The sequence below is a fragment of the Scophthalmus maximus genome, chromosome 10, assembly GCF_022379125.1.
Source record: "Scophthalmus maximus strain ysfricsl-2021 chromosome 10, ASM2237912v1, whole genome shotgun sequence".
In the NCBI taxonomy this organism is placed as follows: Eukaryota; Metazoa; Chordata; class Actinopteri; order Pleuronectiformes; family Scophthalmidae; genus Scophthalmus; species Scophthalmus maximus.
The window spans coordinates 7618787-7641834 of NC_061524.1; the positions used below are offsets into that span (position 1 = coordinate 7618787).

Genomic DNA, 23048 nt, shown 5'->3' on the forward strand with positions numbered 1-23048 from the left:
ATCAGGGGTCAAGGCTTGGACAGTATGACTTTTTCAGTTGAAAGAAAGTGTAATGAAAAGACAAAGTCATAGAGATGCAATCTACAAAACAAGTTTCCATTAATATCTAAAAATTGATTAGCTTTATTCTTCTACTTGTGGACTATATTACTCTTCCTTTCAGGAATACCATAAGGTGGATATGTCAGATGTCTACTCCCAGATAGTGTTTAATCGTACAGCAGAGGAGGTGACAAAGTTTGAGATGCGGAGAAGCAAGCCTGCTTTTACTCCAGCCTGGATCCTCAAGATCACCTGGGACCATGTGATGCCCGTCTCCTACCAGAAAATCAACTTATCAGAGGTAAAACAAATAGTTTGAATCATGAAATTATTAAAATGTACACAAATACAAAAATAAAAGGGGATGAACACAGTTGCTGCAAAAAATGTTCATCATTTAAGTTTTCATACTGAAAATACATAAGTATACATGGAAATATGACATGATGTTGAAACATAAAGCTAATTTTCTTTCTCAAGCTTTATAGAATAAAAACTCAATTTATTTAAACATTATCATCATATCATTTAAAACATATCTGACAGAGACTTTCAAATCTCTTGTGTAGCCCTGATGAAAGGTGTGGTGAAGCTGGGAGTGTCTGGTTGCATGCTTGTCCTACTTTGAGTGCTGTTGTTTTGTGCAGTGTTTGAACTTTACCCGTCAGCTGAAAGACAGCAAATATTCAGTCATGGTTCCTGGAACCCTCATGCTCTGTTGTTCAACTTTGGTGCCACCTTGGGGTCGTTTCCTCCACAGTGGGACTTGTGTTACATTGTGATACAATTCATACAGTATCTTAATAACTCAAATGGTTTTGATTTGTTCTTTTCAGACTAACACTTTCCAGTGTATTCTGGCCACTGACGGAGCACGCTCCTTTGCTCTCCTGCGATATGGGGAGATGCGCTGGGGTCCTGGCCAGAGGCAATATCACAATGCTGTCATCGGCTACACAAATGGAAAGTCCTCTGTCAGGGAGCCCACTGTCCCCCCGGAAAACCTCTTTGGACCTGGAGGCAGATACAGGCCCCAGCAGGTGAAAGGGACCCTAGGAATGTTGGGTCAGCTGGTGTATGATTTGTCAGAACCAGCAGGGTCAGACACGGATCCCCAAATCATGTGCCAGGTTTGGGCAATGAAGGAGCCTGACCCTGCTGAGTGGACAGAGGAGCTGTCTTCATGTCCCTGCACTCGCATCCAGGCTCTGGAGGACATGTCGTTCCTGCAAGATACCACTGATCCGAGCTCAAGGGTGAAGAAGCTAAGGGATCAGCGGTGGGGGGGTGCAGCGGGGCACATCTTTAAGTCAGTCCTGTCCAACAGACATGGTTCTGGGAAAAGGTGCATGTATGAACCAGAAGGTCCCCTGCTGGCTGGGTACAACGAGCGCTACTTCTTCGGACACAGCTTACAGAACCATATCGGTAATACTGTGATACTGATAGTCCTTCTGCATTTTTTGTCAAATGCACCATGAAAGTATGGCTTGTAGTACAATCCGTATGTCCTAATAATCTCAGATAGATGGTACGTTAATTACTAGGACATAATTTATATATATTATTTTCAAAACAGCATTAATTGAGTCAAAGCCAAGGTCTGGCCCAAAGAAGGGTCAAGACATTTTGCACTTTATACTCTAACCATCAATATTTTAGTATATACGACATCAATCCTACAAGCAAATTTGAAAAGAAATTCAGTATTTTCTTACAAAAAATATGATCATTACATAATGGCAGCAGTCTGTTTGACCACTAATCCATACTGTCACAGCCACTTGTCTTTAAGTGCAAGAATCTAATCAAACGTCTCTCTTCAGATGAAGATCTCCTGCCGTTCCAGTGGTGTTGCATTGAGTCTCCTCTGTGTCACCTGTACCTCGACAAGAGACCACTGGACCGTTGCCAAGGTTACAGCTGGGCCAGCCCTGACGGCTTCACCCCAGACATGAGGTCAACACAGGGAGTAGGTGAGGGATTTTCACCAATAACTACATAGCGAGTTAAAAGCATAGCGAGTTAAAAGCAGCAGGGGAGTTTCTATGTACGATTTTCACTGCCACTAGATGTTGCACTAGAGCGCCAGCATATCAGACCAAATCTAATGCTTTGTTGTCCTCCCCTCTGGCCTCCCTTCAACTCCCCTACCTTCACGTTGTCAGCGAGGTGTTGCAAAGCCCAGTGTAAGCGAAACCCGAAAAGCACAATGAGAAGCTCAATTGAATATTAAGTTACCCTGTGTACCACCAAAAAAACAATCTACCCACAACCATTAACCCGACGCTGGCATTGCCGAGCCTGACAGCAAGGTGACTAACGTTATCATCAAACCAGCCGCGTAACATCAAGTTCCCGTGAAGTCAAGTTACTTTTCTTTTGTAGTCCATCTCAGAAAAAACAGACCAATGATGACTGTGGTCTTATTTCTTTCTTTGTTGGAGGCCTTTTTGACTGAAGAACGTGGTTTCTTCAGTGGCTGAAGCAAGCACCTTAACCTTAAGAGGAGCTCGGATCACAACACCCACAGAGGGAGTGTGACTTCCAGTCGTGATACTCAGCAGTCTGACCATTCCCAGAAAACCCGTACCTTTATTCAAAGAAGTCTCGTAAGATGAATTTCTTATCGTGCCCCAGAAAACCTCTACTTACCATGTTTTGCTTGCAGCGTTGGTTTATGGCAGCCTCCATTTCATCACCTTTGATGGTACGGAGTACTCCTTCAAGGCCCTGGGAGAGTTCGTGATCGTGCGTCTCTCCTCCAACACCGGCTCTAATATCTTCACCCTGCAAGGACAGACTGACAAGCTACACACAGACGCAAAGGGGATCATTGAGGTCCCAGTGGTGGTGCGCATGGCTGCCTTCCACCAGGGCATTGGCAAGGTCAGGATGTTTGTGTGTCAGGAAAGAAGACACTATGTGTGTGTGTGTGTGTGTGTGTGTGTGTGTGTGTGTGTGTGTGTACTTGGAGAGAGATAAAAACTTATGAACTTATGAAACCGACTGAAAAGTACAAATATATATATTGATAAATTGTTATATTAGTTGTTCATGTATCATTTTCAGATTGAATGGAGATGTGCAGAGAAAGGAGATGGACTCCAGGTTTTTGTGGATAATGTTGAAGTCCCAGTTACCGTTGGTAATTATAACCTCACAAGTATAACTCAAAAGTTTTAGTTTGAATTTTTTCATATGAAATGACATGGCATAGGAGCGGAACGAAATACTATGTAATTGGAGTCATGTACATAACAGCTAGTGTCATAAATGTCTCGATCACACGATAAATGTCTCGAGCACACGACAAATGTCTCTTCAGGTGTCGTGCACACGGCTGCGAAGGACTTCGCTGTGCGCTGCGTGTCGGTGAGTCGCTGTGCAGCAGTGTACGCTGGTGGTCTCCATGTGGTGGCCTGGCGGATTGCGGGCCACAATCAGCTGGCGGCCATGGTGGGGCTTCCTCACACCTTCTTCAACCGCACCGTGGGTCTCATGGGTCTGTGGAGCTCCAACCGCTCGGACGATTTCCTCATGTCAGACGGCAAGCTCCTCCCCTCAGTGGACCTCACCCCCCCCTCAGAGGAGAGACTGCATTACTTTGGCTTGTCATGTGAGTGGACCATAGATACATACACTAACTCTATGTCGTCTTCCATGGAGACTGCCATTTTGGCTTCACATTGCAGTTCCGTCCAAGGCTGCGTCATTGACAACATCGAGACAATTTATGGGTATTTTTGTTACTACATCCGTCCTAATTTCTGGTTCCGTGCGTATGCGTGTTTCTAGGGGCAGTGCCAGTCCCAGAGAGCCTGTTGTTCTCTCCACCTCCACTCGTTCCACTGAAGCATGTCTCCGCTGAACACCTGCTGGAACGCGTGAGTCCTGCTGAGGTGGAGGAGCTGAGGAGAACCTGTAAAGGCAGCATGGTGTGTGTCCACGACACCCTGGCATCTGGCAGCTCTGACATGGGCCTGCAGTCTCTGGACGCCGAGAAGCAGTTCCAAAATCTGGCTCTGATCTATGGTTAGACGTCTAAAGTATTACGGAAAGGTTTTATTTGAGTTTTCATCATTGACCTGTGTTCATTTGATGTGGTCCATTTGCGGTCTGGCAGGTAACATGCCTCCTATAGTGACAGAGCCCACAGTGATCCACGGCAAGGTCAATTCTACTGTCAACACTAAGATTGCTGCTCAGGACCCCAACGGAGACCCCATCACCTACTCGATGCTCTATCCCAGGCCTGCTGGGGCTTCCATTGGCAGTGGTTAGACATCCCATGTTGTTCTCATGGCAGTATTATGTAAAGTTGATGAATGAGTGCTGTTATACAACCCTTGTGCTTTCCACTCCAGGTGATGGCTACCTGACGTGGACTCCCCTCAGCACCCAGCCTGTGCAGCTGACTATCAGGGTCAGCGACAAGCTCTCCAGCTCCCTGTTCAGTCCGATCCTGCGTGTTTGCAGCTGCCTCAACGGAGGAACCTGCCAGTATGACAGCATTGCCGAAAACCACCAGCAGGGAAAGTTCCAGGTGCATTTATAAATTTGGTCGATCTGACCATACGCATATATTCATCACTTGACATTCAGATCTCAAAAACTGTCTTTGCTGGTTTGGTCGCCGAACACGAAGAAGGAGATCAAGTGCAGACTATAGTTATTTTGTGTTTAAAGGATTCCTAACTAAAATAACTTATGATATATGAAATGATATGAAATAAATGTGAATACAAACAAGCTAAATCACAATGTGGACCCATGCCGGTAATTTAATCTTGCACTTGGTCTGTTCATTAAAAAAACAATTTCATGGATGACCTAGTAACTTAAAAGCCTGATGAATAACGTTTTACTAACTAAAATACCTCGATGCATCATTTCAATCAATCAATCAGACTTTATTTATATAGCACTTTTAATACAAATAAAAATTCTCCTGTCTAAGAAGCTCTGAATGTAGAATCAGTTATGGACTTACAGTATGCTAAATGTTAAACTGTGTCCGTCTTCCTCTCTGCTCCCAGGTGGTCGGCTGCCTGTGTCCAAAGGGCTTCAGTGGAAAGTTCTGTGGGAACACCTCAGACATATGTCAAGGCAAGCCCTGCTTCCGAGGGGTGAAGTGCCAGTCGAAGACAGAGCCCGACCAGTTCACCTGTGGAGAGTGTCCTGAGAGTACTGTCTCTAATGGAAAACAGGGATACAAGTGCTTTGAGCATGGTTTGTGGCACAATCATGATTTTTTTTGTTTGCAGGATTTGTTTTTATGCAGTCACATTTTCACATTTGGGGGGAAAAGATTTTGACTTGTTCCTCTGTGTACTTTCTCAGACATGTGCATCCATCCTTACCCCTTTCCTTGCCACAAAGATGCCGACTGCCACAGCACAAAACAAAACTACACCTGCACATGCAAGCCTGGCTTTGCAGGAAATGGACACAACTGCACAGGTACTGAATACACCACCACTTTCGTATGGTCAGAAACACATTGATTCACAATAATTTAACTGCACATCTGCCTCCGTCCGTATTTGTAGATATAGACGAGTGTGCAGAGCTCTCCAGCTGCCCCAATGCTAAGTTTGAGTGTAAGAACAAGCCGGGCTCCGTTGACTGCCTCTGTAGATACAAGGACACCAAGGACACTGACGGATGTGGTATGTGCACAGGCATATGCGTTGTCATTTAGTCTGCAGCAGACAATAACACTCACAAACATTAAAAGTTCAAATGACAGTCGATATAGTCCAACTATATTTTAAAAAATTTTCCAAAGCATTACTTGGCAATAAATGAACTATAGACAACACACGAGAAACAGCATCATCTAGAGTTCATATAGGGCTATCATGTACTGCAGTGAAAGCACACGGTACATATTTGGTAAATCCCATATATAAATACAACTGTATGACTCCATATTCTGTATTCTTTTTTTTTACTTAGTATGACATTTGATATGATCTTTGACAGCCTCTTTACTCGTTGTACTACAGAATTTCCCAGCTTGGGATCAATAAAGTTAATCCATCTATCTTTCTATCTACATGTCTTAGAGAGAGAGATAGAGTCCCTGCATGGTCCTAATATAATATACCTTGAAATACATGTATTCATAAGAACATTATATAAAATGATGATCCTCAGAGGTGACTTTTATTGAGCATAATATGTGAACGGAAATGATGATGATGACGACAAAAATATGCATCTGTAAATAATGAATTTGGTTACTTTACCTCAGAGGTCTAATCTATCAGAACAAGTGGCTCTGATTTGTTTAGTCCAGACAGACAAAAAACAAAACAAAACTAATATGAGATGAATAAAAATGTGTGTATGAAAACTGTAATTACAGTTATGTATTTGATCCAGTTCTGAATGGTGTGTTTCTCTGCAGGTGACTCTGCCAACCCTCCAGGTAAGAGCTCCCATGTGCCTCCATCTATGGCCCTCGAGGGCTTGAACATAGTTTGGCCCTGCCTCTGGTGTTGCCATGGTAAACATGCCCATGTACGATATGGTAATATGAGGTTAACACAGCTGTTGCTGCTGTTGTGCTCCTGCAGGGTCTAATTTGTTCAATGTCTCTGTGAACTGGAAGAAGGACGAATCTGATGGACTGGATCAGGTGTGGAACTTGTAACACAAATACGATAATCAAACACATTTCTTAATTGCAAATCAATAATCTATCCGTGCTTGTGTCTCAGCTGGTGGACATCATGATGATGGGTTTCCAGAACAAATTCTACAACGCCAGCAAGAAGGAGCCAGGACAGAGCTCTAAACCAGGCTCGGGGGAATATCGTATCAACATGTCCAGTGACACACCCCACTGGTATATCAGAGACTACCTGGCCAGAGTCAGCGGCCACTATGACATCAGTGGCATTGAGGTTGATGGTAAGAAAAAAAAAATATTTATTCAGTAATTTATTTTTGGGAAGAAATGTTTAAGCTCAGCAAATCAAACACCACATTTAAATATGCTGTTTTGAAATCCAGGTTTTGTTGTTTGGCACAATACTTTTTATTTTACTAAATAAAACCTGTTACTATAGTGTTTGGTTTTTGTTGAATTCTGAATTTCTTTGCTACTTTGTCAAAAATGGTAAACTCTTGGCAAAGGGTCATTATCATTGTAATTCCAATGCAGAAACAGTAATATATGATCGACTGATGACATACAATTTTAACTTCATCACGATGAATGTGGCTATTTTTTTCTGTCCGCTATAGTATTGCAGTAAGGTATAAAATATACTGCAGCACTCGGCGTTAGTAGGACTTATACCCCTCTGCCCCCACCCACAGATCTGGACGAGTGTAAGGCCAAGGAGGCGTTGTGTGTCTCTCCAGCCCTGTGTGCCAACACCTACGGAGGCTACAGGTGTGTCTGCAACGGCACTGATCTGGATGAAACCCAGTCCTGTGTATTAGGTGAGGATCTAAAATACCATAACATTCATCCCGTCCTTTCTCACTTGCTGATACAATATGTGAGTTTGCCACAGTTTGCCATGGCTATGACTTACATTAACACTGACTGGCCTGTTCCAGGGCGAGGCAAGGGGGGCGATGTGGAGCTGGACCTTGTTCTGGGCCTGGTTCTGGGCATCGGCATCCCTCTGCTCCTGCTGCTCCTCCTGGCTGCACTGGCCTGCTTCTGCTGCTGCAAGAAGACTGTGACTGGGGAGTGAGTAACACGAGCAACGCACTCAGTAGAATTTACATTCTTTTTTTTTACTTCATGCACAATATGCAAGACTGATTCACAGCATAAAGATTGGATGTATTTCGAATAATTTGACAAGAATATTATACAGGTTATGTTTAATCGCAGCTGATGACGACCAACAAAAAACAAATACTTTGAGCATCAAACGCTCCTTGTAGTTTTATCAGGTTGCTCTAAAATGTTGGCATCTGTGAAAGATACAGACAATACATTGAAATCGGATTGTGTCTTTGTTTCCTGACAAATTCAAATACGTCCATAGTAAATTGTCAAATCCATTCCATTCAGCATAATCCATGTCTCCATGTTTGCAGCTGTATGTTGCATCAAGTTGCATAAATGCCAAAATGTGGCTGAACGCAAATCTTCCTTTGCATTTTGTAACACTGATTTATGTCTTTTTCTTTTTGCACACCCTCCTGCCATGTTTTTTTTTTGCCTCGCTCGTGCTGCAGATGTACAACACGTGGCTGGAGGGTTTTCTCTCAACTCTCCATCTATGCAACAATCCTCGTCTGGTGTGTGGAGACCATCCCGCATCAGTCATGTTCTCTGGCTGATGAAAGGCCTCATTACAGCCTTTCTGAGGCAAAGTCTGTTGTCACAAAACAATGGCCAGACCATCATTGGTCACTAAAACTCTAATGAATAAATATAAAACTGTGTTTTTACGTGGGTCAGCAGCTCCTATGGGCAGAGTTCACTGCAAGTCACCACAAAATATATATTGCAGCAGAGAATGACTGGACGATACCACACACACGCACATGCAGACGCGCACGCACACACACACACACACACAGACACACACACACACACACACACACACACACATTTACTAAAACCGTAACCATAACCTAAACCTCACCTTAAAACGTGTCTCTTAAACTTTAATGATCACAATGCTGAATTTATTTTTGTCCCCATAAAGTGTAAACAGATTTAGGTCCCCACGCGCCCACACACACACACACACACACACACACACACACACACACACACGCACACTCTGTTTCAAGGTACAGTAGTTAAGTAGGTCTGCCCAGAGACAATCCTTTACAGCGACTCAGAGGCTCTAAATCTTGCCCTCTGTTCTGCTGCAGCAGCACTGTCTTCTTGTATTTAACTTCTCAGTCGGAGGACGAACTGCCCACTCTCTTACTATATTAAACAAAAGCGCTTCCTACTTGCAGCTTTGGTCCGACTTATGAAACTGCACTTGGGTAACACGGAGGAACCTTCGCAGATAAAAAAATATACAGTAAAGCGAGGTAATGAAAGCGATAACACATCTACAGATTAGAGGGGGTTTGCTCAAAGGAAAATGATCCCGTGGAGTAAGACTTTAAACAGGCAAACAGGAAGCCAGGCTCCGTCCAAATGTAGCCAAATCTGTCCACTAATAAACACAATATTTGGTTTTCCCTAAAAAAAATCTGGAATAGAAATGACTCATTGTGTTTTTACATGGAATCACCATGCCAGACTATTTCTGCAGTGGGATCAGTAACTTCCATTTTGTATGAATTGAACAAAGATGGTGGATTTTGATTCCTTCAGAAAGAGTAATACAAGCGATTTCCAGTCTTTATGCTGTTTGCCACGTAGTTATGAGAATGGTATCAAAAAAACTTTTTTCCGAAAATGTCGAACTGGAACTTTAAACAAATATGAACACACAACGTTTGGTATTGTGACAAAAACTTACATTCCTATTTTTGGTCTTTTTTATGATTTAGTTAGACAACACAGATTGAAATTATTCAACCACAAAAAAAACCCCACATGACATAGGGTTTTATTATAAAGCTGAATATTCCAATGTTGAATGGAAGTCTTCTCTGAAATAGAGTACATCCCATATCCAGATGTATATGTGTGTGAGTGTGCACAGCTTCATGACTTTGTGCATCACAATGTGTCCTTGGCCCCGGCGTGTGTGTACAGATGTATGGCATCTGGGCCAGGTGTTAGTGGGCCACAGAGACACATACTGTAATCCCCCCGATGACTGGCCTGCTTTCTCTGCTCTATGTAAACTAGACCCTACGGAAATAATGGCCACGGTCTGTGCCAGCATTGTGGGATTATGTTGTTAGATTAGAGCGAGAAGCAAAACCCAGGGAGGAGGTTGTGCTGTTGGCTTCCAACAAGATTATATTGTATGATCTAATAATTCGAAAGGTCCCAGAAGCACGTGATACGATGGAGATGGAGCAGAAATTGTTTCATGGGACATTGTCCCTGTATAGTTTACAGCTGTGTAATATGAAGTGTCGGTTCTGCGACATTGCATTAACCAAATACTCTAAAATCAGCATTATATTTTTATTACATATAACAAGAACAGTGAGTCAGAATATTAACTGTAATCGATGACCAGGGCGAACAGTCTGCAGAGGGTTGTTAAGTCAGGAGGCAAGTTTGCAAGAAATTATTTGTCTAGAATTGTGTTTTGAATGATCCATGGCACACAGTCTGTACCTCATTATCTGAGGGGAGAACACAAGGATATAGAATGCATATGAGCTGCAAATAAGACAGCAGGGAGTCTAGAGGAGCATTCAGGGTGTATGTTTATTCCTTTCTATCTTTTCTTTTTGACAAGCTTTAGCCCCACATTTCACCATCTTTCAACACATATCTAGGCTAGAACCTTCATAAATATTCACGAGTCACTAAGTATTCCACAACAACTGCTACCCATCCAAACAAATTGCCCGAGATGATTGTTTAAATGAATGCAGAATTAGAGACGGCAGTAATCGGGGTCAGGAATCCAATGAATTAGGTACAAAATATACAGAAATCTATCTGCTGATAGAGTGATAAAGATGAATATTACTTTAACTCTCATCATCTCCTCAAATTGAGTGCAAGAAATGATACGGACAACGCTCTGCTTGTTTGCAACTTCGCGTCATCTTGAGAGGCAGACTGCAGTGATTTCTTGTTTGCTTCTGCATTTCTGATTGGCTCATGTGTTTTTTCTTCCAGCCTCCCCCACTTGTTGCCAGACCACATCCAGGAGCAGCACAACCCCCCGCCCTTCAACTACTCGGACCCTGCCCTGCAGTACATGACCCACTGCAGCCCTCGGATCATAGACAACATCACACCCAGGCAGCGCCTCAGATAGCACATGCTAAAACGCCATAAACACACATGCATGTGTTTGCAAAATCACTCTCACGGACACTGAAAAGACAGTAAGCTTTCAAACACAATGCAAGCACTTTTGGAGCCTCTATATATGTTTTATGATGACAAGATGAACAACTCTTATTTATATTGTAGCAAACAAGTAATTAAAGCAGAGTGACATTTAACGTCAGTCATTTCCAATCCTCTCTGCTGAGCGATGGACCTGCCAAGTGTGAGCTTGGAAGGTGTGTTTTTTTGTTTTTTTGCCTTGACAACAGTTTACAGTCAGAGACTGACCCAGCAGAACTTGACAATCGCTTGGCTGGAGACATTGATGAAAAGTACACCACTGCAGTGGTCTTTAGCTTCCAGCTGATACTAGGCCAAAAGCATCCTTGATAGGGACATTAGCATGTATCTGGCGTGTCACACTCCAGCCCTCTGTTCACAATTATACTCAAGTGTGTTATTGTTCTTCTCCAAAATGTACAGTAATACATCAATATTTGGAAAATCTGCAATTTCTTAATCACCAAACCATTGTCAATTCGATTTATGTGGTTGTCATTATTCTGCAAACATTTTCAAAAGTTGGCAACACTGTTTTCTAAAAGCATTTATCTCATTTTGGAATCACATGATGACAAACAATAATTGTTCACTTCCTGTTCACACAGCTGAGTAATTCAGCATTTCAACAGATGTGTAAATATAATGTAAATCAATAAAATTGCAACTTGAGTAACATTGCTGTGGTGATTTCAAGAGCAGATAAGAATGCTTGATGCTCTAAAGATGGGAACAGAAGGGTTCTAGGTTAAACTTATTGGTGACATGTCCTTGTTGAGTCAAACCTATCCTTCTCTACAGCTCACCCTGACCTTTGACCTCCCATTGCAGAGGAAAATGAATATTGTCATCTTCCTGCAAGCTGACACGTCAAGCTGTAGCTAACAGTTTGTGAAAGGATCCGTTGCCTTTAAAAGGTTTTCATGCACCTCCCCGAAATGGCAGGGTGGAAAAACACCCCACACTCTGACATGCACACCAATAATTATACTTCTGTATTAGAGTCTTGTTTTCCATTGACAATCAGTGCAGAATCGATTAATGCACTTAAGTCTGATAAACCCCATATCAAAGTGGACGTGGACAAAACTGGACAAATATTAATTAATAATAATATTAAAAATGAATCTTCTCTGACCAAGTCATTAGATCAGTTGTAGAATAAAGAACTCTGTGTAAAAATACTTTAAAGTTTTATAATTAATCAAAATGCATTATATCATTACAGCTTTATTACTGATTCACGAACATATAAGAATTGCAATGTTGTAGCTACTTAAGATATAACTCATTTTTTTAAATCTTAAAAATCCATTACAAGTAAAACTCCAGCATTCAAAACTAATTTCAGAAAGTACAGACGTATATATCAAGTATATTATTATTATCCATATAGTAAGTTTTGGACCTGTAAAATAACAAGTAACTGTTGCATGGAGTGTAGTGGAAGTAGGAAGTAGCATAAAATGCACTCAAATACAAAGGTGAACGATATTAAAATTGCTGTTTGGTCATTTTTCATCACTGTCTCAATCTACAGTAGTTGCCCTGCAATTACTTCTCCAGCCACCAGGTGTCCCAACTGAGTCTTCTACACAAGGCAGATCAATCACATGTGTTTATGGACATGGTTTAAGCAGAAACGCAGTACTCTCCAGCCACACACACACACACACACGCACGCACAGACACACACACACACACACACACACACACACACACACACACAGAGAGAGAGAGAGAGAGAGAGAGAGAGAGAGAGAGAGAGAGAGAGAGTGAGAGAGAGAGATGACTAGACAGCCTTGATCTGCAAGTGGCCACAGCATGCAGTGGAGCTTGCTGCCCCCTGCAGAATGAGATCATCTGAGGGGGGCGCGGAGCGAGGCAGCCCTGCAGGTCCCTGCCACTGCAGAGACAGACCCGGCCTATACGCTACGACCTGGGTCAAGGTCGGGGCACTGCTCGAACACTCTGCCCCTGTCACTTTTTTATTGTGGTTATGTACCAAAGTACACATTGACAGTTTCACATGCATAACCTCTGCAGTGCTTATTGATTCCTCCAGTTTCTGTTTCGACATGACTGACCGAGTGCGTAAACTGAGTGAGTAGAACCCAAATCACTGCATACAGGGTTTGCAGAGGAAACTTCTGTAAAGATTACAAAATCCATAGCAAGGAGAGCTCCTGACACCTGTGATACAAAGGCACAGCTAACAGTGAACAGCGGCCACTGAGAAACGGCCACTGAGGAGGATATCACCTTGGCGAGAAAGCTTTGCAGTGCCACACTTCTGGAAGGTTCCAAGTAGCAGTGTTTCATGTGCTGCTGAAGGCTGCGGCGTTTGAACTCCAGCTCCACACTGACTGCAGAAGAGACAACCTGGAGGCAAGCCAGGAAGGGAGAGAGGGAGGCAGGGAGAGGGTCAGAGTCAGAGATAGAAAGATAGAGAGGTGGAAAAGGGGGGACCGAGGTGGGGTGGGGAGGGGGGTTGAAAAATAAGACTGTGAAGATCAACAGCAGGGATTCTATTCGACAGCCGGTAAGTGGTTTTGTCCCTCAGATCCCCTCAAATAAAACAAGTGACGTGTGCAAGTTTAGAGGCGACTGATGATCTAGTGCCAGGCCCAAGAAAAACAGCAACACGTTAGGGGGGAATAGGAAACTAAGTGCATGCTTAACACTATATCCATTTCATCGCAACATGATTGAAATAGGCTGGGAATAGCAGGCACTGACCAAATCCTCTTATCTGATTTGAGGCCATTAATCATTTCTGCTTCATGATGTAATTTTAGAAAACAAGTAATTTCCCAGTAACAGGTATAGGCCAGAGCGCCCATGGGATTGGCTTGTGTGCGGCCAGACTGTTGTTGGACCTTATACGGCTAATGCCCTTATCGTGTGACTGTAAAACCATTCACGCTAACTGGCAGTGGTTTGCCGTGAGGGCCATCAACTTTGTTCATTGACAGTGCCAGACCTTTGGCCAGGAGTACTGGTAATCAGATGTGCCCTTAATTGCCTGTGGGTCATGAAAAATATATACGTACATGAACACATCTCCCTTCTTTGGCGGTTTTATAAGCACACATAAAATATAAAAGCTCTGCATAGAGGCATAATATAGGCTAATCTAACATACACACACACACGTGAGACCGACTCACACAATGTAAACCGTCCCTTCACTAATAGCAGCTGCATCCAGGACAAACAACGGCCATTCTCTGCATTGAAAGGTGATCCACTCCCTTGGCATTGGACCAGCAGGTGCATTACAAAGCCTCATATATTAATCATGGTGGCCGCGTCTTCCAGTTACACAGGTAAACATCTTCTCATATTTGTCACCGGTGCTTTGTCTCGCAAAGTCCTCACAGGTGACTCGGGAACACAAGTTAGTCGTCTCTCGAAACTCTTTTGCTCGAAAGCCGCTTAATCTTAGGACATGACTGCAACACCCTGCACAGTTCTACCACATGCCACCTCGCAAGTGCTGTGTGCCAACCCACCTCCATTGACACACACTGAACTGACCCACATGATGAGGGTTTTTTTTGTTCTTGGTGAAGGGAACAATGCTATCAGTGGGAGTGAAGTCAGGGGCCACCGGGAGGTGACATTAATGAAAATGGAGAGTCCGACTCTGAGCTAAAATGAACTTTGACCCTGTGGTATGGAAATTAAAGCTGCGGTTTTATAAAAATATCCCGGGTTGGGCTGTGTCCGATAAGAAGAACTTATGACGTGAGGCAGTTACATATTCACAGAGCTGATAATCCGGGGGGGGGGGGGGGGGGTAATGGGAATGGCAGTGGTTTGAACACAATGACTATGAGCCCACATCTGAGAAAAGAAATTGAAAAGGAACACTGGAACATGCATTGCATTGTCCTCCGTGTAGAGGGTTGACTTTTCTTTTGTTTTCATCATGGAGATTGGTTTCAGGTTTTATAGACCATTAAGTCATGTCTCCCGAGTTCCAATATACCCTGTCCATATTAACCTTCAACCTACAACCACCGTTGACCCGGAGCAGGTCCTCTGAGACCTGGGGATCATTGAAGGGCATGTCATCAACCAAGCAAACAGCTGATTGTGCATATTGGATGAAGTGCAGCTAAAGAAATTGGGCAGCAGGACAAAGTAGAAAGCCGCTCTGATTTTGAAATATTTATGACCCAACAGTAAACCATTGTCTCGAGACAACAGTTCACTATGGGTCTTGTATAATAAGTTATGTGTTAATGGCAGCTGCTTATTAGTATCTAAGTCATATTGGAAGTATTTCAAAAGAGGTAAAACGTGAATTCACACTCCTCCACAAACTGTCGTTCACACATGCTCCAGCTTATCTGATTCTTGTGACAGATTCAGGCCTTTGCGCCGCCACCTTTGGCTGTACATAATCTGCACGATGACAAAACCTCTGTAGCAGAAAAACAGATTTAAATGAAAGGAGTCCAATGTGCTCCAGATTAGGCAGGTTGGGGGAAAAGCCTGGTGGATTCCGAGGCTGCTCAGCAGAACACATGACACGGGCAGCATCACCTCTGTAAACAGCGCAGATGGAGGTGGGAACCACTTTGGATGCTCATTTCTTACATCAGCTCTGAAAACATTGAGCTTTGCACAATCCCGGCTCTGTACTTACAGTGTGACATCCACGTCTAATAATAAGAGAGGCAGCAGAACTGGGAGGAAGGGGCGGGGGTGGGGGCTGCTTTGGGACATGGAGGATCTAGCACATTCTCTGAGTGGTTCTTCGAATCCTTCTCCTTGCGCATCTCTGTCCACCCTCCTCCACAGCATCTCCCGTGGGACCAGGCCGGAGGCAGGTGGTCACTGGGAGACAGGGGAGCAGTCAGGCATAGGCAATCAGGCCATCAGATACCTGCCTCCACAGCAAGCAGCACAATTAGACCCGAGAACACCACTGTCATCTGACAGCAACGCCTGAGAGTCACACATCACACATCACACATCTAAACGTGCACACGCACACACACGCATGCACAAACAAACTATTACCCACTAACAACTATGACACCCAAACACTTCATCCCTTGCACAGCATTTCATTATGCAAACACTTTCGAGTGATCAGCAGACAGGAGAAACTTTACTCAAGCGTCACACAGAACTCAATCAGTCTGTGGTAACCTTGTAAAACTGAACACATGTAATGTGATTAGAAACTGCAGGGATGAGGAAAGCAGATACACAAACTGGTTATTCAGTGTGCGCCCCCCAGTAACAAGTGACAAACTATGCTCCTCGTAGCTAATTGCCCATCAGACCTATCTCCCTAGGTCCCTGTGAACACGATGCCCATGTGTACACACACTATGCAACAAGCCCGTCTGCTGTGCCCGTGGCTCTGACTGGGATGTCTACGGACAAGATGCAGCGGCAGCGCAGACCATGGGAGTGACGCATTGCAGGTACGAACACACCAATCAGAGAGCGCGATTTCTCTCGGCTACGTCTTGTGCCCCATCGCGGAGTAGCAGAAAGTATTCATCCGCCGTTATGTAGACCGCCGAAGATAGACGTTGGCGTCTCGAATATCAGAGTGGGAGCCCGCGTGACAGTGACGGACGGCTGCAGCGGGTGTTTTTCGTTTTTTCTGTGCGACGTCTGCTTTGGATAAATGTGTTTTTTGATTAATTTGCGGAACGGAGGAAGAGGGACACTGGCGGAGTGATATTGAAAGGGGGAGGAGTTTGGGGCAGCCGTTAAAGGCGAGTCCGGCCGCCTCGGTGTCAGTGTGTTCATAGAGACCGTGAGTCCGCGGATTTGGTCATTACGGATTTTCTTTAGTCGTGAACCAGCCGCTGCACCTACATCGAAATGGTAAGAACGAAAGAAAAAACAACAGGATCATACCTTCTTACCGCAGTCCAGGACGGGTCGATGGTCCTTTGGCGGGTTTCATTTCCCTGTAAGGGAGCTGAAATTGAACGGCACCGGGGGCTCTAAGCTTTAAGCCGACCGGCACGCTGAGCTGTAACCACCGAGTAGATGACAGCTCGGCGGTTGCCAGGTTTGTCAAGACAAAGCTAACGTTAGCTGACGGCGCGCTGTTCAGAATGAATGCAGTAACGGCGGCGTGCCTCGTATTAACGTGGCTTCACTTGAAATAGTGCATTGGGCGATACGTTACCGAATAATAATTATGCTGCTCTTGCTGAAGCCCAACACATTTCCTTTATTTGTGCTAACGTTGGGGCTCATTAAATCGGGGGAGCGTTTTTCTCCCCCGCTTTGTAAAATACACCACTTGTCCTTCTGAGGCGCAGATCGACGATTAGTGTTGCGACTGTTTGCCTGCCGCTGCCTCGCGTGTGGCGACTGTTGCGTCAACTCTTAATGTGTGTGCAACTTTGGTGTTTTTTGTCTCAGGCCTGCGAATGTAAGCCGGTGGCACAATTTTTTTTTTTTAAAACGGCAGCTAGCTAACTTTAGCGCTTCCTAGCTAAGAGTTACCGCCAAATTATCAGCCCCTCCGTTGTCCCTGGCTACGGTGGCGTCATCCAACAGCCGAATGTAGACGGGTCTAACGTTTTGTCGATATCTTTCTCCTTCTTCTTCTTCTTCTTCTTCTTCCACGTTCTGTGTCAAGATGGGCACGAAAATGCCTTTGATTTATGTAGTTGCCACATTACAACTGCGGCAGAATCCATCACAACTCTTTTAATTTGTGTGCCAGCTGCATAAAACTGTGTGTAGAGTATTTTTGAATGACCAGGCAGCCCCAACGTTGAGGTCATTTATTAAGAATTGTGTTGTTGTAGTTACATATGTGTAATAGCTAATGTTGGAATTTTTTTTCTTCTCTGACATGCTATTAATTATTTCATCTTCCCTTTTTTTGCAGGCTGATCAGCTTACAGAAGAGCAGATTGCTGGTAAGACACTGCTGCATTGAGTGCCTACTTTCTTCGTGGCCTGCATTATGGATCCTTGCTTTCCTTGCAGTGGATTTATACTTTTGCCTTTTAAGGCATTCCACAGGGCGGCCTACTGGTCATAAAACAGGAATGAATGAAACGGCTGTTGCTTGCTGGCCCTGGAACGCAGAAGGACTCCCTCTCATGGAAAACTTTGCATTTCCGCGGTTGCCATGTAATTAGTGATGTAATCTGGAAGTTCTGTGTGTTCTGGCGAGGCGTTGGCAGTCGCCTTACACATTATGCGTCCTTTGCCCAGGGTGTGTTCTCATCAGATGGGAATGCACAGAGAACAATTGCAGCAGCATAGGACGAGGCCTAGATGTTGAAATGTAAATCGCGCAGGGAGTGTCTCTCTGCTGCAGGTACGTGCTCAGACTTTCTGAAATGTCTGCAGTTCATGTCTGAACTGGGGCACAGTTGTAGTGGTTTTCCATATAATATCTTGCTCCTCCTCCTGTTGACTTTAATGCAGCTCAGGTCTGAGGTTTCACAATGTATTGATCATACTCTTACTGTATTTCATGGTGTCTGTTTTCAGTGAGTACGTCTGTGCTTGATGCTGATGTGTCAGGGTTTTTTTTCCAGTTTGTGCAAACAGCATGGCATGAATATGTACCGACACAACGGTAAATTAAAGTGTAATAAGCATCTGCAGTGACGTGGGATTGTAATGGCCTGTACCAGAGGAACTGGGGCCCCCTGACGTTTCCTGTGGTTGATGCAGACAACAGGCCCTTTCCTATGACAAAATGCAGGGCAGGTTGTGGTTTTCATGACGCTGACAAGCTGCTTCATGCCGCTACTCATTGCCCATTGGCCTCATCACACTTGATGTGTGTTATCATTCCTCATCCCTCACGGCTCCACCGAGGCCACACAGGCTGTCATTCAGTGCGGATGTCGCCTGACTCTGCCCTGCTGCTCGGTCTCGTTGTCTCTGTCCTTGTTTAGCCAGAAACGACTGCAGTTGGAACTCAAAACAGACGGGCGCCTCGTTAGGATGTTGCTAGTTTATAACTAAAAACATAAGTGATGTAATGACCTTCTGTGGCTTGAGCTAACTCAGGGCTGGAGTCAAGTTTGTTTTGCAGACTTGGGGAAAGGTTATGAGTTTGTAAAGCAGGCTGGGCTTAGTTAATAAAGCTTTCTGCTGTGCTTTTTGTTTACAACCACTGTCATGTCCGTATTCTTGTGAATCTAACTATAGATGTGACACCTTTTTTACTAAAGAAGATCATCATCTTTTTGCCCAAACAGAGTTCAAGGAGGCATTTTCGCTCTTTGACAAGGATGGAGATGGCACCATCACCACCAAAGAGCTGGGAACAGTCATGCGCTCTCTGGGCCAGAACCCCACAGAGGCAGAGCTACAGGATATGATCAATGAAGTTGACGCTGATGGTGAGAACTCAAATCTGTCTACATAACCTGGTAACCATGTGCATACTGTCAAGTGTGCTGGGTGGGAAATCCCTCATCAATGACCTTTTTATTTTATTTTTTTTGATCTTCAGGAAATGGGACGATAGACTTCCCAGAGTTCCTGACCATGATGGCCAGGAAGATGAAGGACACAGACAGCGAGGAGGAGATCAGAGAAGCATTCCGTGTCTTTGACAAGGTAAATGTTGTCTACTTTCACACACTGTATCTACTGCGCTTTAAAAAAAAAAAGAAGCTTACTAACTGATCTAATATTCAGGACGGCAATGGATACATCAGTGCTGCTGAGCTGCGCCATGTGATGACAAACCTGGGAGAGAAGCTGACTGACGAAGAAGTGGATGAGATGATCAGAGAAGCAGACATTGATGGAGATGGACAGGTCAACTATGAAGGTTGGTATATGTCATATTTAAAGTTTTAACCTGCTTGGGTTACTCATTGGATGCTGATGTACAACCTCTTTTTTTTTTCTCCCCCCTTCTTTCCTGCAGAGTTCGTACAAATGATGACAGCGAAGTGAAGGCCTTGTACAGATTTCGTATATAAATAATTTGCCTTTTTCTTTGTGTAATTTATCTGTAAAATCTTAATAGCCCCCCTTTGTCCCTGCTCCTGCTGTCCAAAGGAACTGCATGTAAACTGCATAGGCTCTTGTCCCCATGTCCCTTTCTTTTGCTGTCATGGTGTTTTGGAGTGACGGAACGGTCGTACAACCAGATGCCCGTGGAGGCCCCTGGGAGCTGGAGAACTTCGAATCTTCCTGTCTTGTGTGCTCGGGGCCCCTCCACGCATGGCGACATTGGAAACCTGTCAGCTGGTTGTCACCTGGCAACACTGTTGGCATGGAAACAATGTAGAGGAGTTTAAACTCTGCATGGACTACGGACAAAGTATATATGGAAATCTCTCAGCATTGCACTACTGCAAAAAAATGACACGGGTGTATCTCCTAGGTACTCGTACAAACTCTTTTTGTATCTGCTGTTCTATATACCAGAAAACGACTAATCTTATGCTTTTTAATGTTTTACTCACTACTTTTACTTTTCCTTTCCTTTTATTTTTTTTATGACCTCTGGTCATGCTTCAAACAATTCATTCCAAGTTGTATATTTTTGTTTTCCAATAAAATTTACAATCTACCCAGATATGAAAATTGTCTTGTTTTCTCAGTTATGGATCCCTGAGTTTGTATGCCCTGTAATAATTGCCGTTTTTGTATTGAGGACAGGATGCTCCTTTTTTGATAGGGTTTTTTATTTTATTTTCTTGTTTCGTAGAATTCACACGAAATGTTTACCGTTAAAAATTTAAAGTGTCCCCTTTTAATTTTCCCAAAAGCACTGAGGAGCATCAGCCAATGCCTCTTAATGTTCAGATGAACTCAGATGAAATCTGTATTGTCATTAAAATAAAAGCACTGAGTGGGATCAAAGGCTTCTATTGTGAAGTGCACACAATGGTACTCGACATAAGATTAGCCTTGTACTGTCCAGCTCTCCTACTGACTATAAAGGCCATGTGTTGTCTGCTACTGTTGGCGCAGCACCACGTAGAAGCTGACTGCCTCATGTCTTACTTGGCATTTGCTCCAATCACAAGGTGCAGGTGATTGTACATCAGAAACCATGGTGTAAATAGAGGTGTACCTGTTTTTGTTTTTTTTAATTTTCTGATTATTGAGTTTGTTACAGTAGCTTGCAGAGATACTAAGTTTGTTATTTTGATGAATGACAAAATAAAGCTCTATTGTGGACCTCTGCTCTGCCTCCGTGTGTCAATTGTGTATTTCAATTTAGTATTGCCCTTGATCTTAAGCATCAGTTGGATTAATACATAGCAATGTAAAAATCCTGTCCCATTCATCATCAACTTTTTTTTGTTTTTTTTCTCATGTTTTTACTGTCTTTTGGGAGTAGTCAGGGTGGCAGTTGTTTGTGGCTTGGTCAGTCATGCATGTAGAGGCTTCCCTGTGGATGTGTAGTCAAACACATTTAGAACATTATGAAATGCCCATAAGTAACAGCTCGTACACCATTCAAGACTGTGATGTAAAAAGGCGATGTATTTGCAGTACGCCTGGTTTGATTTCCCTATAAATGGAAATTAACGATTTTCTCATTTAAATAGGAACAACTCCATGACCCACAGCAACTTCAGGTGTGAATCGAGGACACAAGTGGCTCTTATCTCGTCAAAACCAATTATCACCAAGACTTTAAAAAAAAAACAGAGCTTAAAGTGTCATTGCAGACTACTTGTAAAAAGCTGTTAATTACATAGAGCATGTAAAGCTGGTCCCATCTCGCCTCTGCACTCATGCACTGTCCACATAGGAGAAGACTATATATGGAGATGTACGGGACAATATCAGTCAAATAACAGCTCCTTTGCTGTGTTTTCTGTATGTGCGTATTCCTCCTCGTGTTCTCGGAGGTCTCGTAGAATGTCCTTGTTCTGCTGTGTTTTGTGTGTGTGCTTGTACCTGACCCCAAACGTCAGCCTAGTGTGACACTAGAGAGACGATAAACTTCATCCACAAGAGGTGTAGTTTGAAATAACATCTCAAGGTAGACACCAAGCTTTGTTTCCAGCCTAGGAAACTTTCACCTGGAACCAGGAACCTTTCCAGGGAGTCCAATGCTTTTCCACTACAGGGACCAGGATCTAAACGAAGTCCTGGGGGAATCTTTTCAACCCCCCCAAAAGTCCCCGCTCGTGAGGTTGTAGTTATCAAAATTACAGGAACCTTCGGGATGCAGCTTCCAGCACTCAACGTGCCTGATTGGTCTTCTTTGTTTTGTTTCAGTCTCCGCAGTAGCTCGTAAGTTCCCTGTGTCCAAATTCAAGGGCCGCCTCTTTCGGCAGACCTCAAAGGCCAAACCGAAATGAGACGGTCTGGTCTAAGGCGGATTTCGTACTATCCATCACCAGCATGTTCCGCTCTTAGCTGTCACTGTAGTTGCCTATGGTACAAGAAAGTTTGCCCCTGCCGCACAATGAAGCCTGGGATAGGCTGAAACAGGTTGGATCCTGCGTTGCCCGGGAATGGAAGGACTTTCGTTGGCCACGTTTGAAGGAGCCTTCGAACTGGGACAGCTGAGTTGGGCCACTGTGACGTACTTGGTCTTAAAATGTAGCCTCTGAAGGAGGCAGCCCTTGACCAATAGAATTCTCTGATTTTGCTTATGTCAAAAGAATAAGTGGAATAATTCAAATACTCCTCATTTCTTTGGACCACAGGAGGTCCTCGGACCCTGGTTTGGAGGCCGGTGCTTGCCCCTTCCAGACACTGGGAAGAATGAGACATGTATTCCTGTTTTGTCTCGTGCCGGATTTCAAAAATGCACTTTAATGCCAACTTGTTCTAATCAATGTCATCACCTTCCTCCAAATATCACATGGTAGATGATGAGAATGTGGACTAAGTAACTGCAGCATGTGCGGCATGTTTTGCACCATGGCGCTGGCTTGCCATTGTGTCTTACTCAGTGTAAGTGTTCGGTGAGTCTAAATTTAGCCCTTCACCAGGCCAGCTTGTTGAAAAATTGATCGATAGTGGAGTGGCTGCTATAGTAACAGCCCCAGTTTTAATGGTGGTCAGGTGTCACTGGATCTCCAGTCAAGCAGAT

At 43.9% G+C, this 23048-nt stretch overlaps 3 protein-coding genes and 1 long non-coding RNA gene across 4 annotated transcripts; 3 read left to right on the forward strand and 1 right to left on the reverse strand.

Annotated features, from left to right (window-relative positions):
• Positions 1-641: 641 nt before the first annotated feature.
• LOC124850737 (mucin-4-like) lies at positions 642-2047 on the forward strand. Its single transcript, XM_047334954.1, has 2 exons — positions 642-1470; positions 1869-2047. The coding sequence occupies exons 1-2, from the start codon at positions 855-857 to the stop codon at positions 2045-2047; spliced, it is 795 nt and encodes a 264-aa protein (XP_047190910.1). The 5' UTR covers positions 642-854.
• A 565-nt stretch (positions 2048-2612) lies between these two features.
• si:ch73-105b23.6 (mucin-like protein) lies at positions 2613-11652 on the forward strand. The gene is made up of 15 exons (XM_035606302.2): positions 2613-2931; positions 3115-3190; positions 3371-3661; positions 3841-4077; positions 4169-4321; positions 4410-4588; positions 5082-5274; positions 5386-5505; positions 5595-5714; positions 6458-6478; positions 6627-6688; positions 6771-6963; positions 7375-7500; positions 7621-7756; positions 10796-11652. Exons 1-15 carry the CDS (start codon positions 2902-2904, stop codon positions 10935-10937), a joined length of 2079 nt encoding a protein of 692 aa, XP_035462195.2. The 5' UTR covers positions 2613-2901; the 3' UTR covers positions 10938-11652.
• LOC118283884 lies at positions 5113-17019 on the reverse strand. Its single transcript, XR_004784698.2, has 3 exons — positions 16904-17019; positions 7596-7749; positions 5113-5238 (listed from the first exon to the last, which is right to left on the reverse strand). It is a non-coding gene; the product is annotated as an uncharacterized LOC118283884 (long non-coding RNA).
• calm2a (calmodulin 2a (phosphorylase kinase, delta)) lies at positions 16731-21177 on the forward strand. Its single transcript, XM_035606304.2, has 6 exons — positions 16731-16870; positions 17895-17925; positions 19228-19371; positions 19485-19591; positions 19673-19808; positions 19908-21177. The coding sequence occupies exons 1-6, from the start codon at positions 16868-16870 to the stop codon at positions 19934-19936; spliced, it is 450 nt and encodes a 149-aa protein (XP_035462197.1). The 5' UTR covers positions 16731-16867; the 3' UTR covers positions 19937-21177.
• The last annotated feature ends 1871 nt before the right edge of the window (positions 21178-23048 follow it).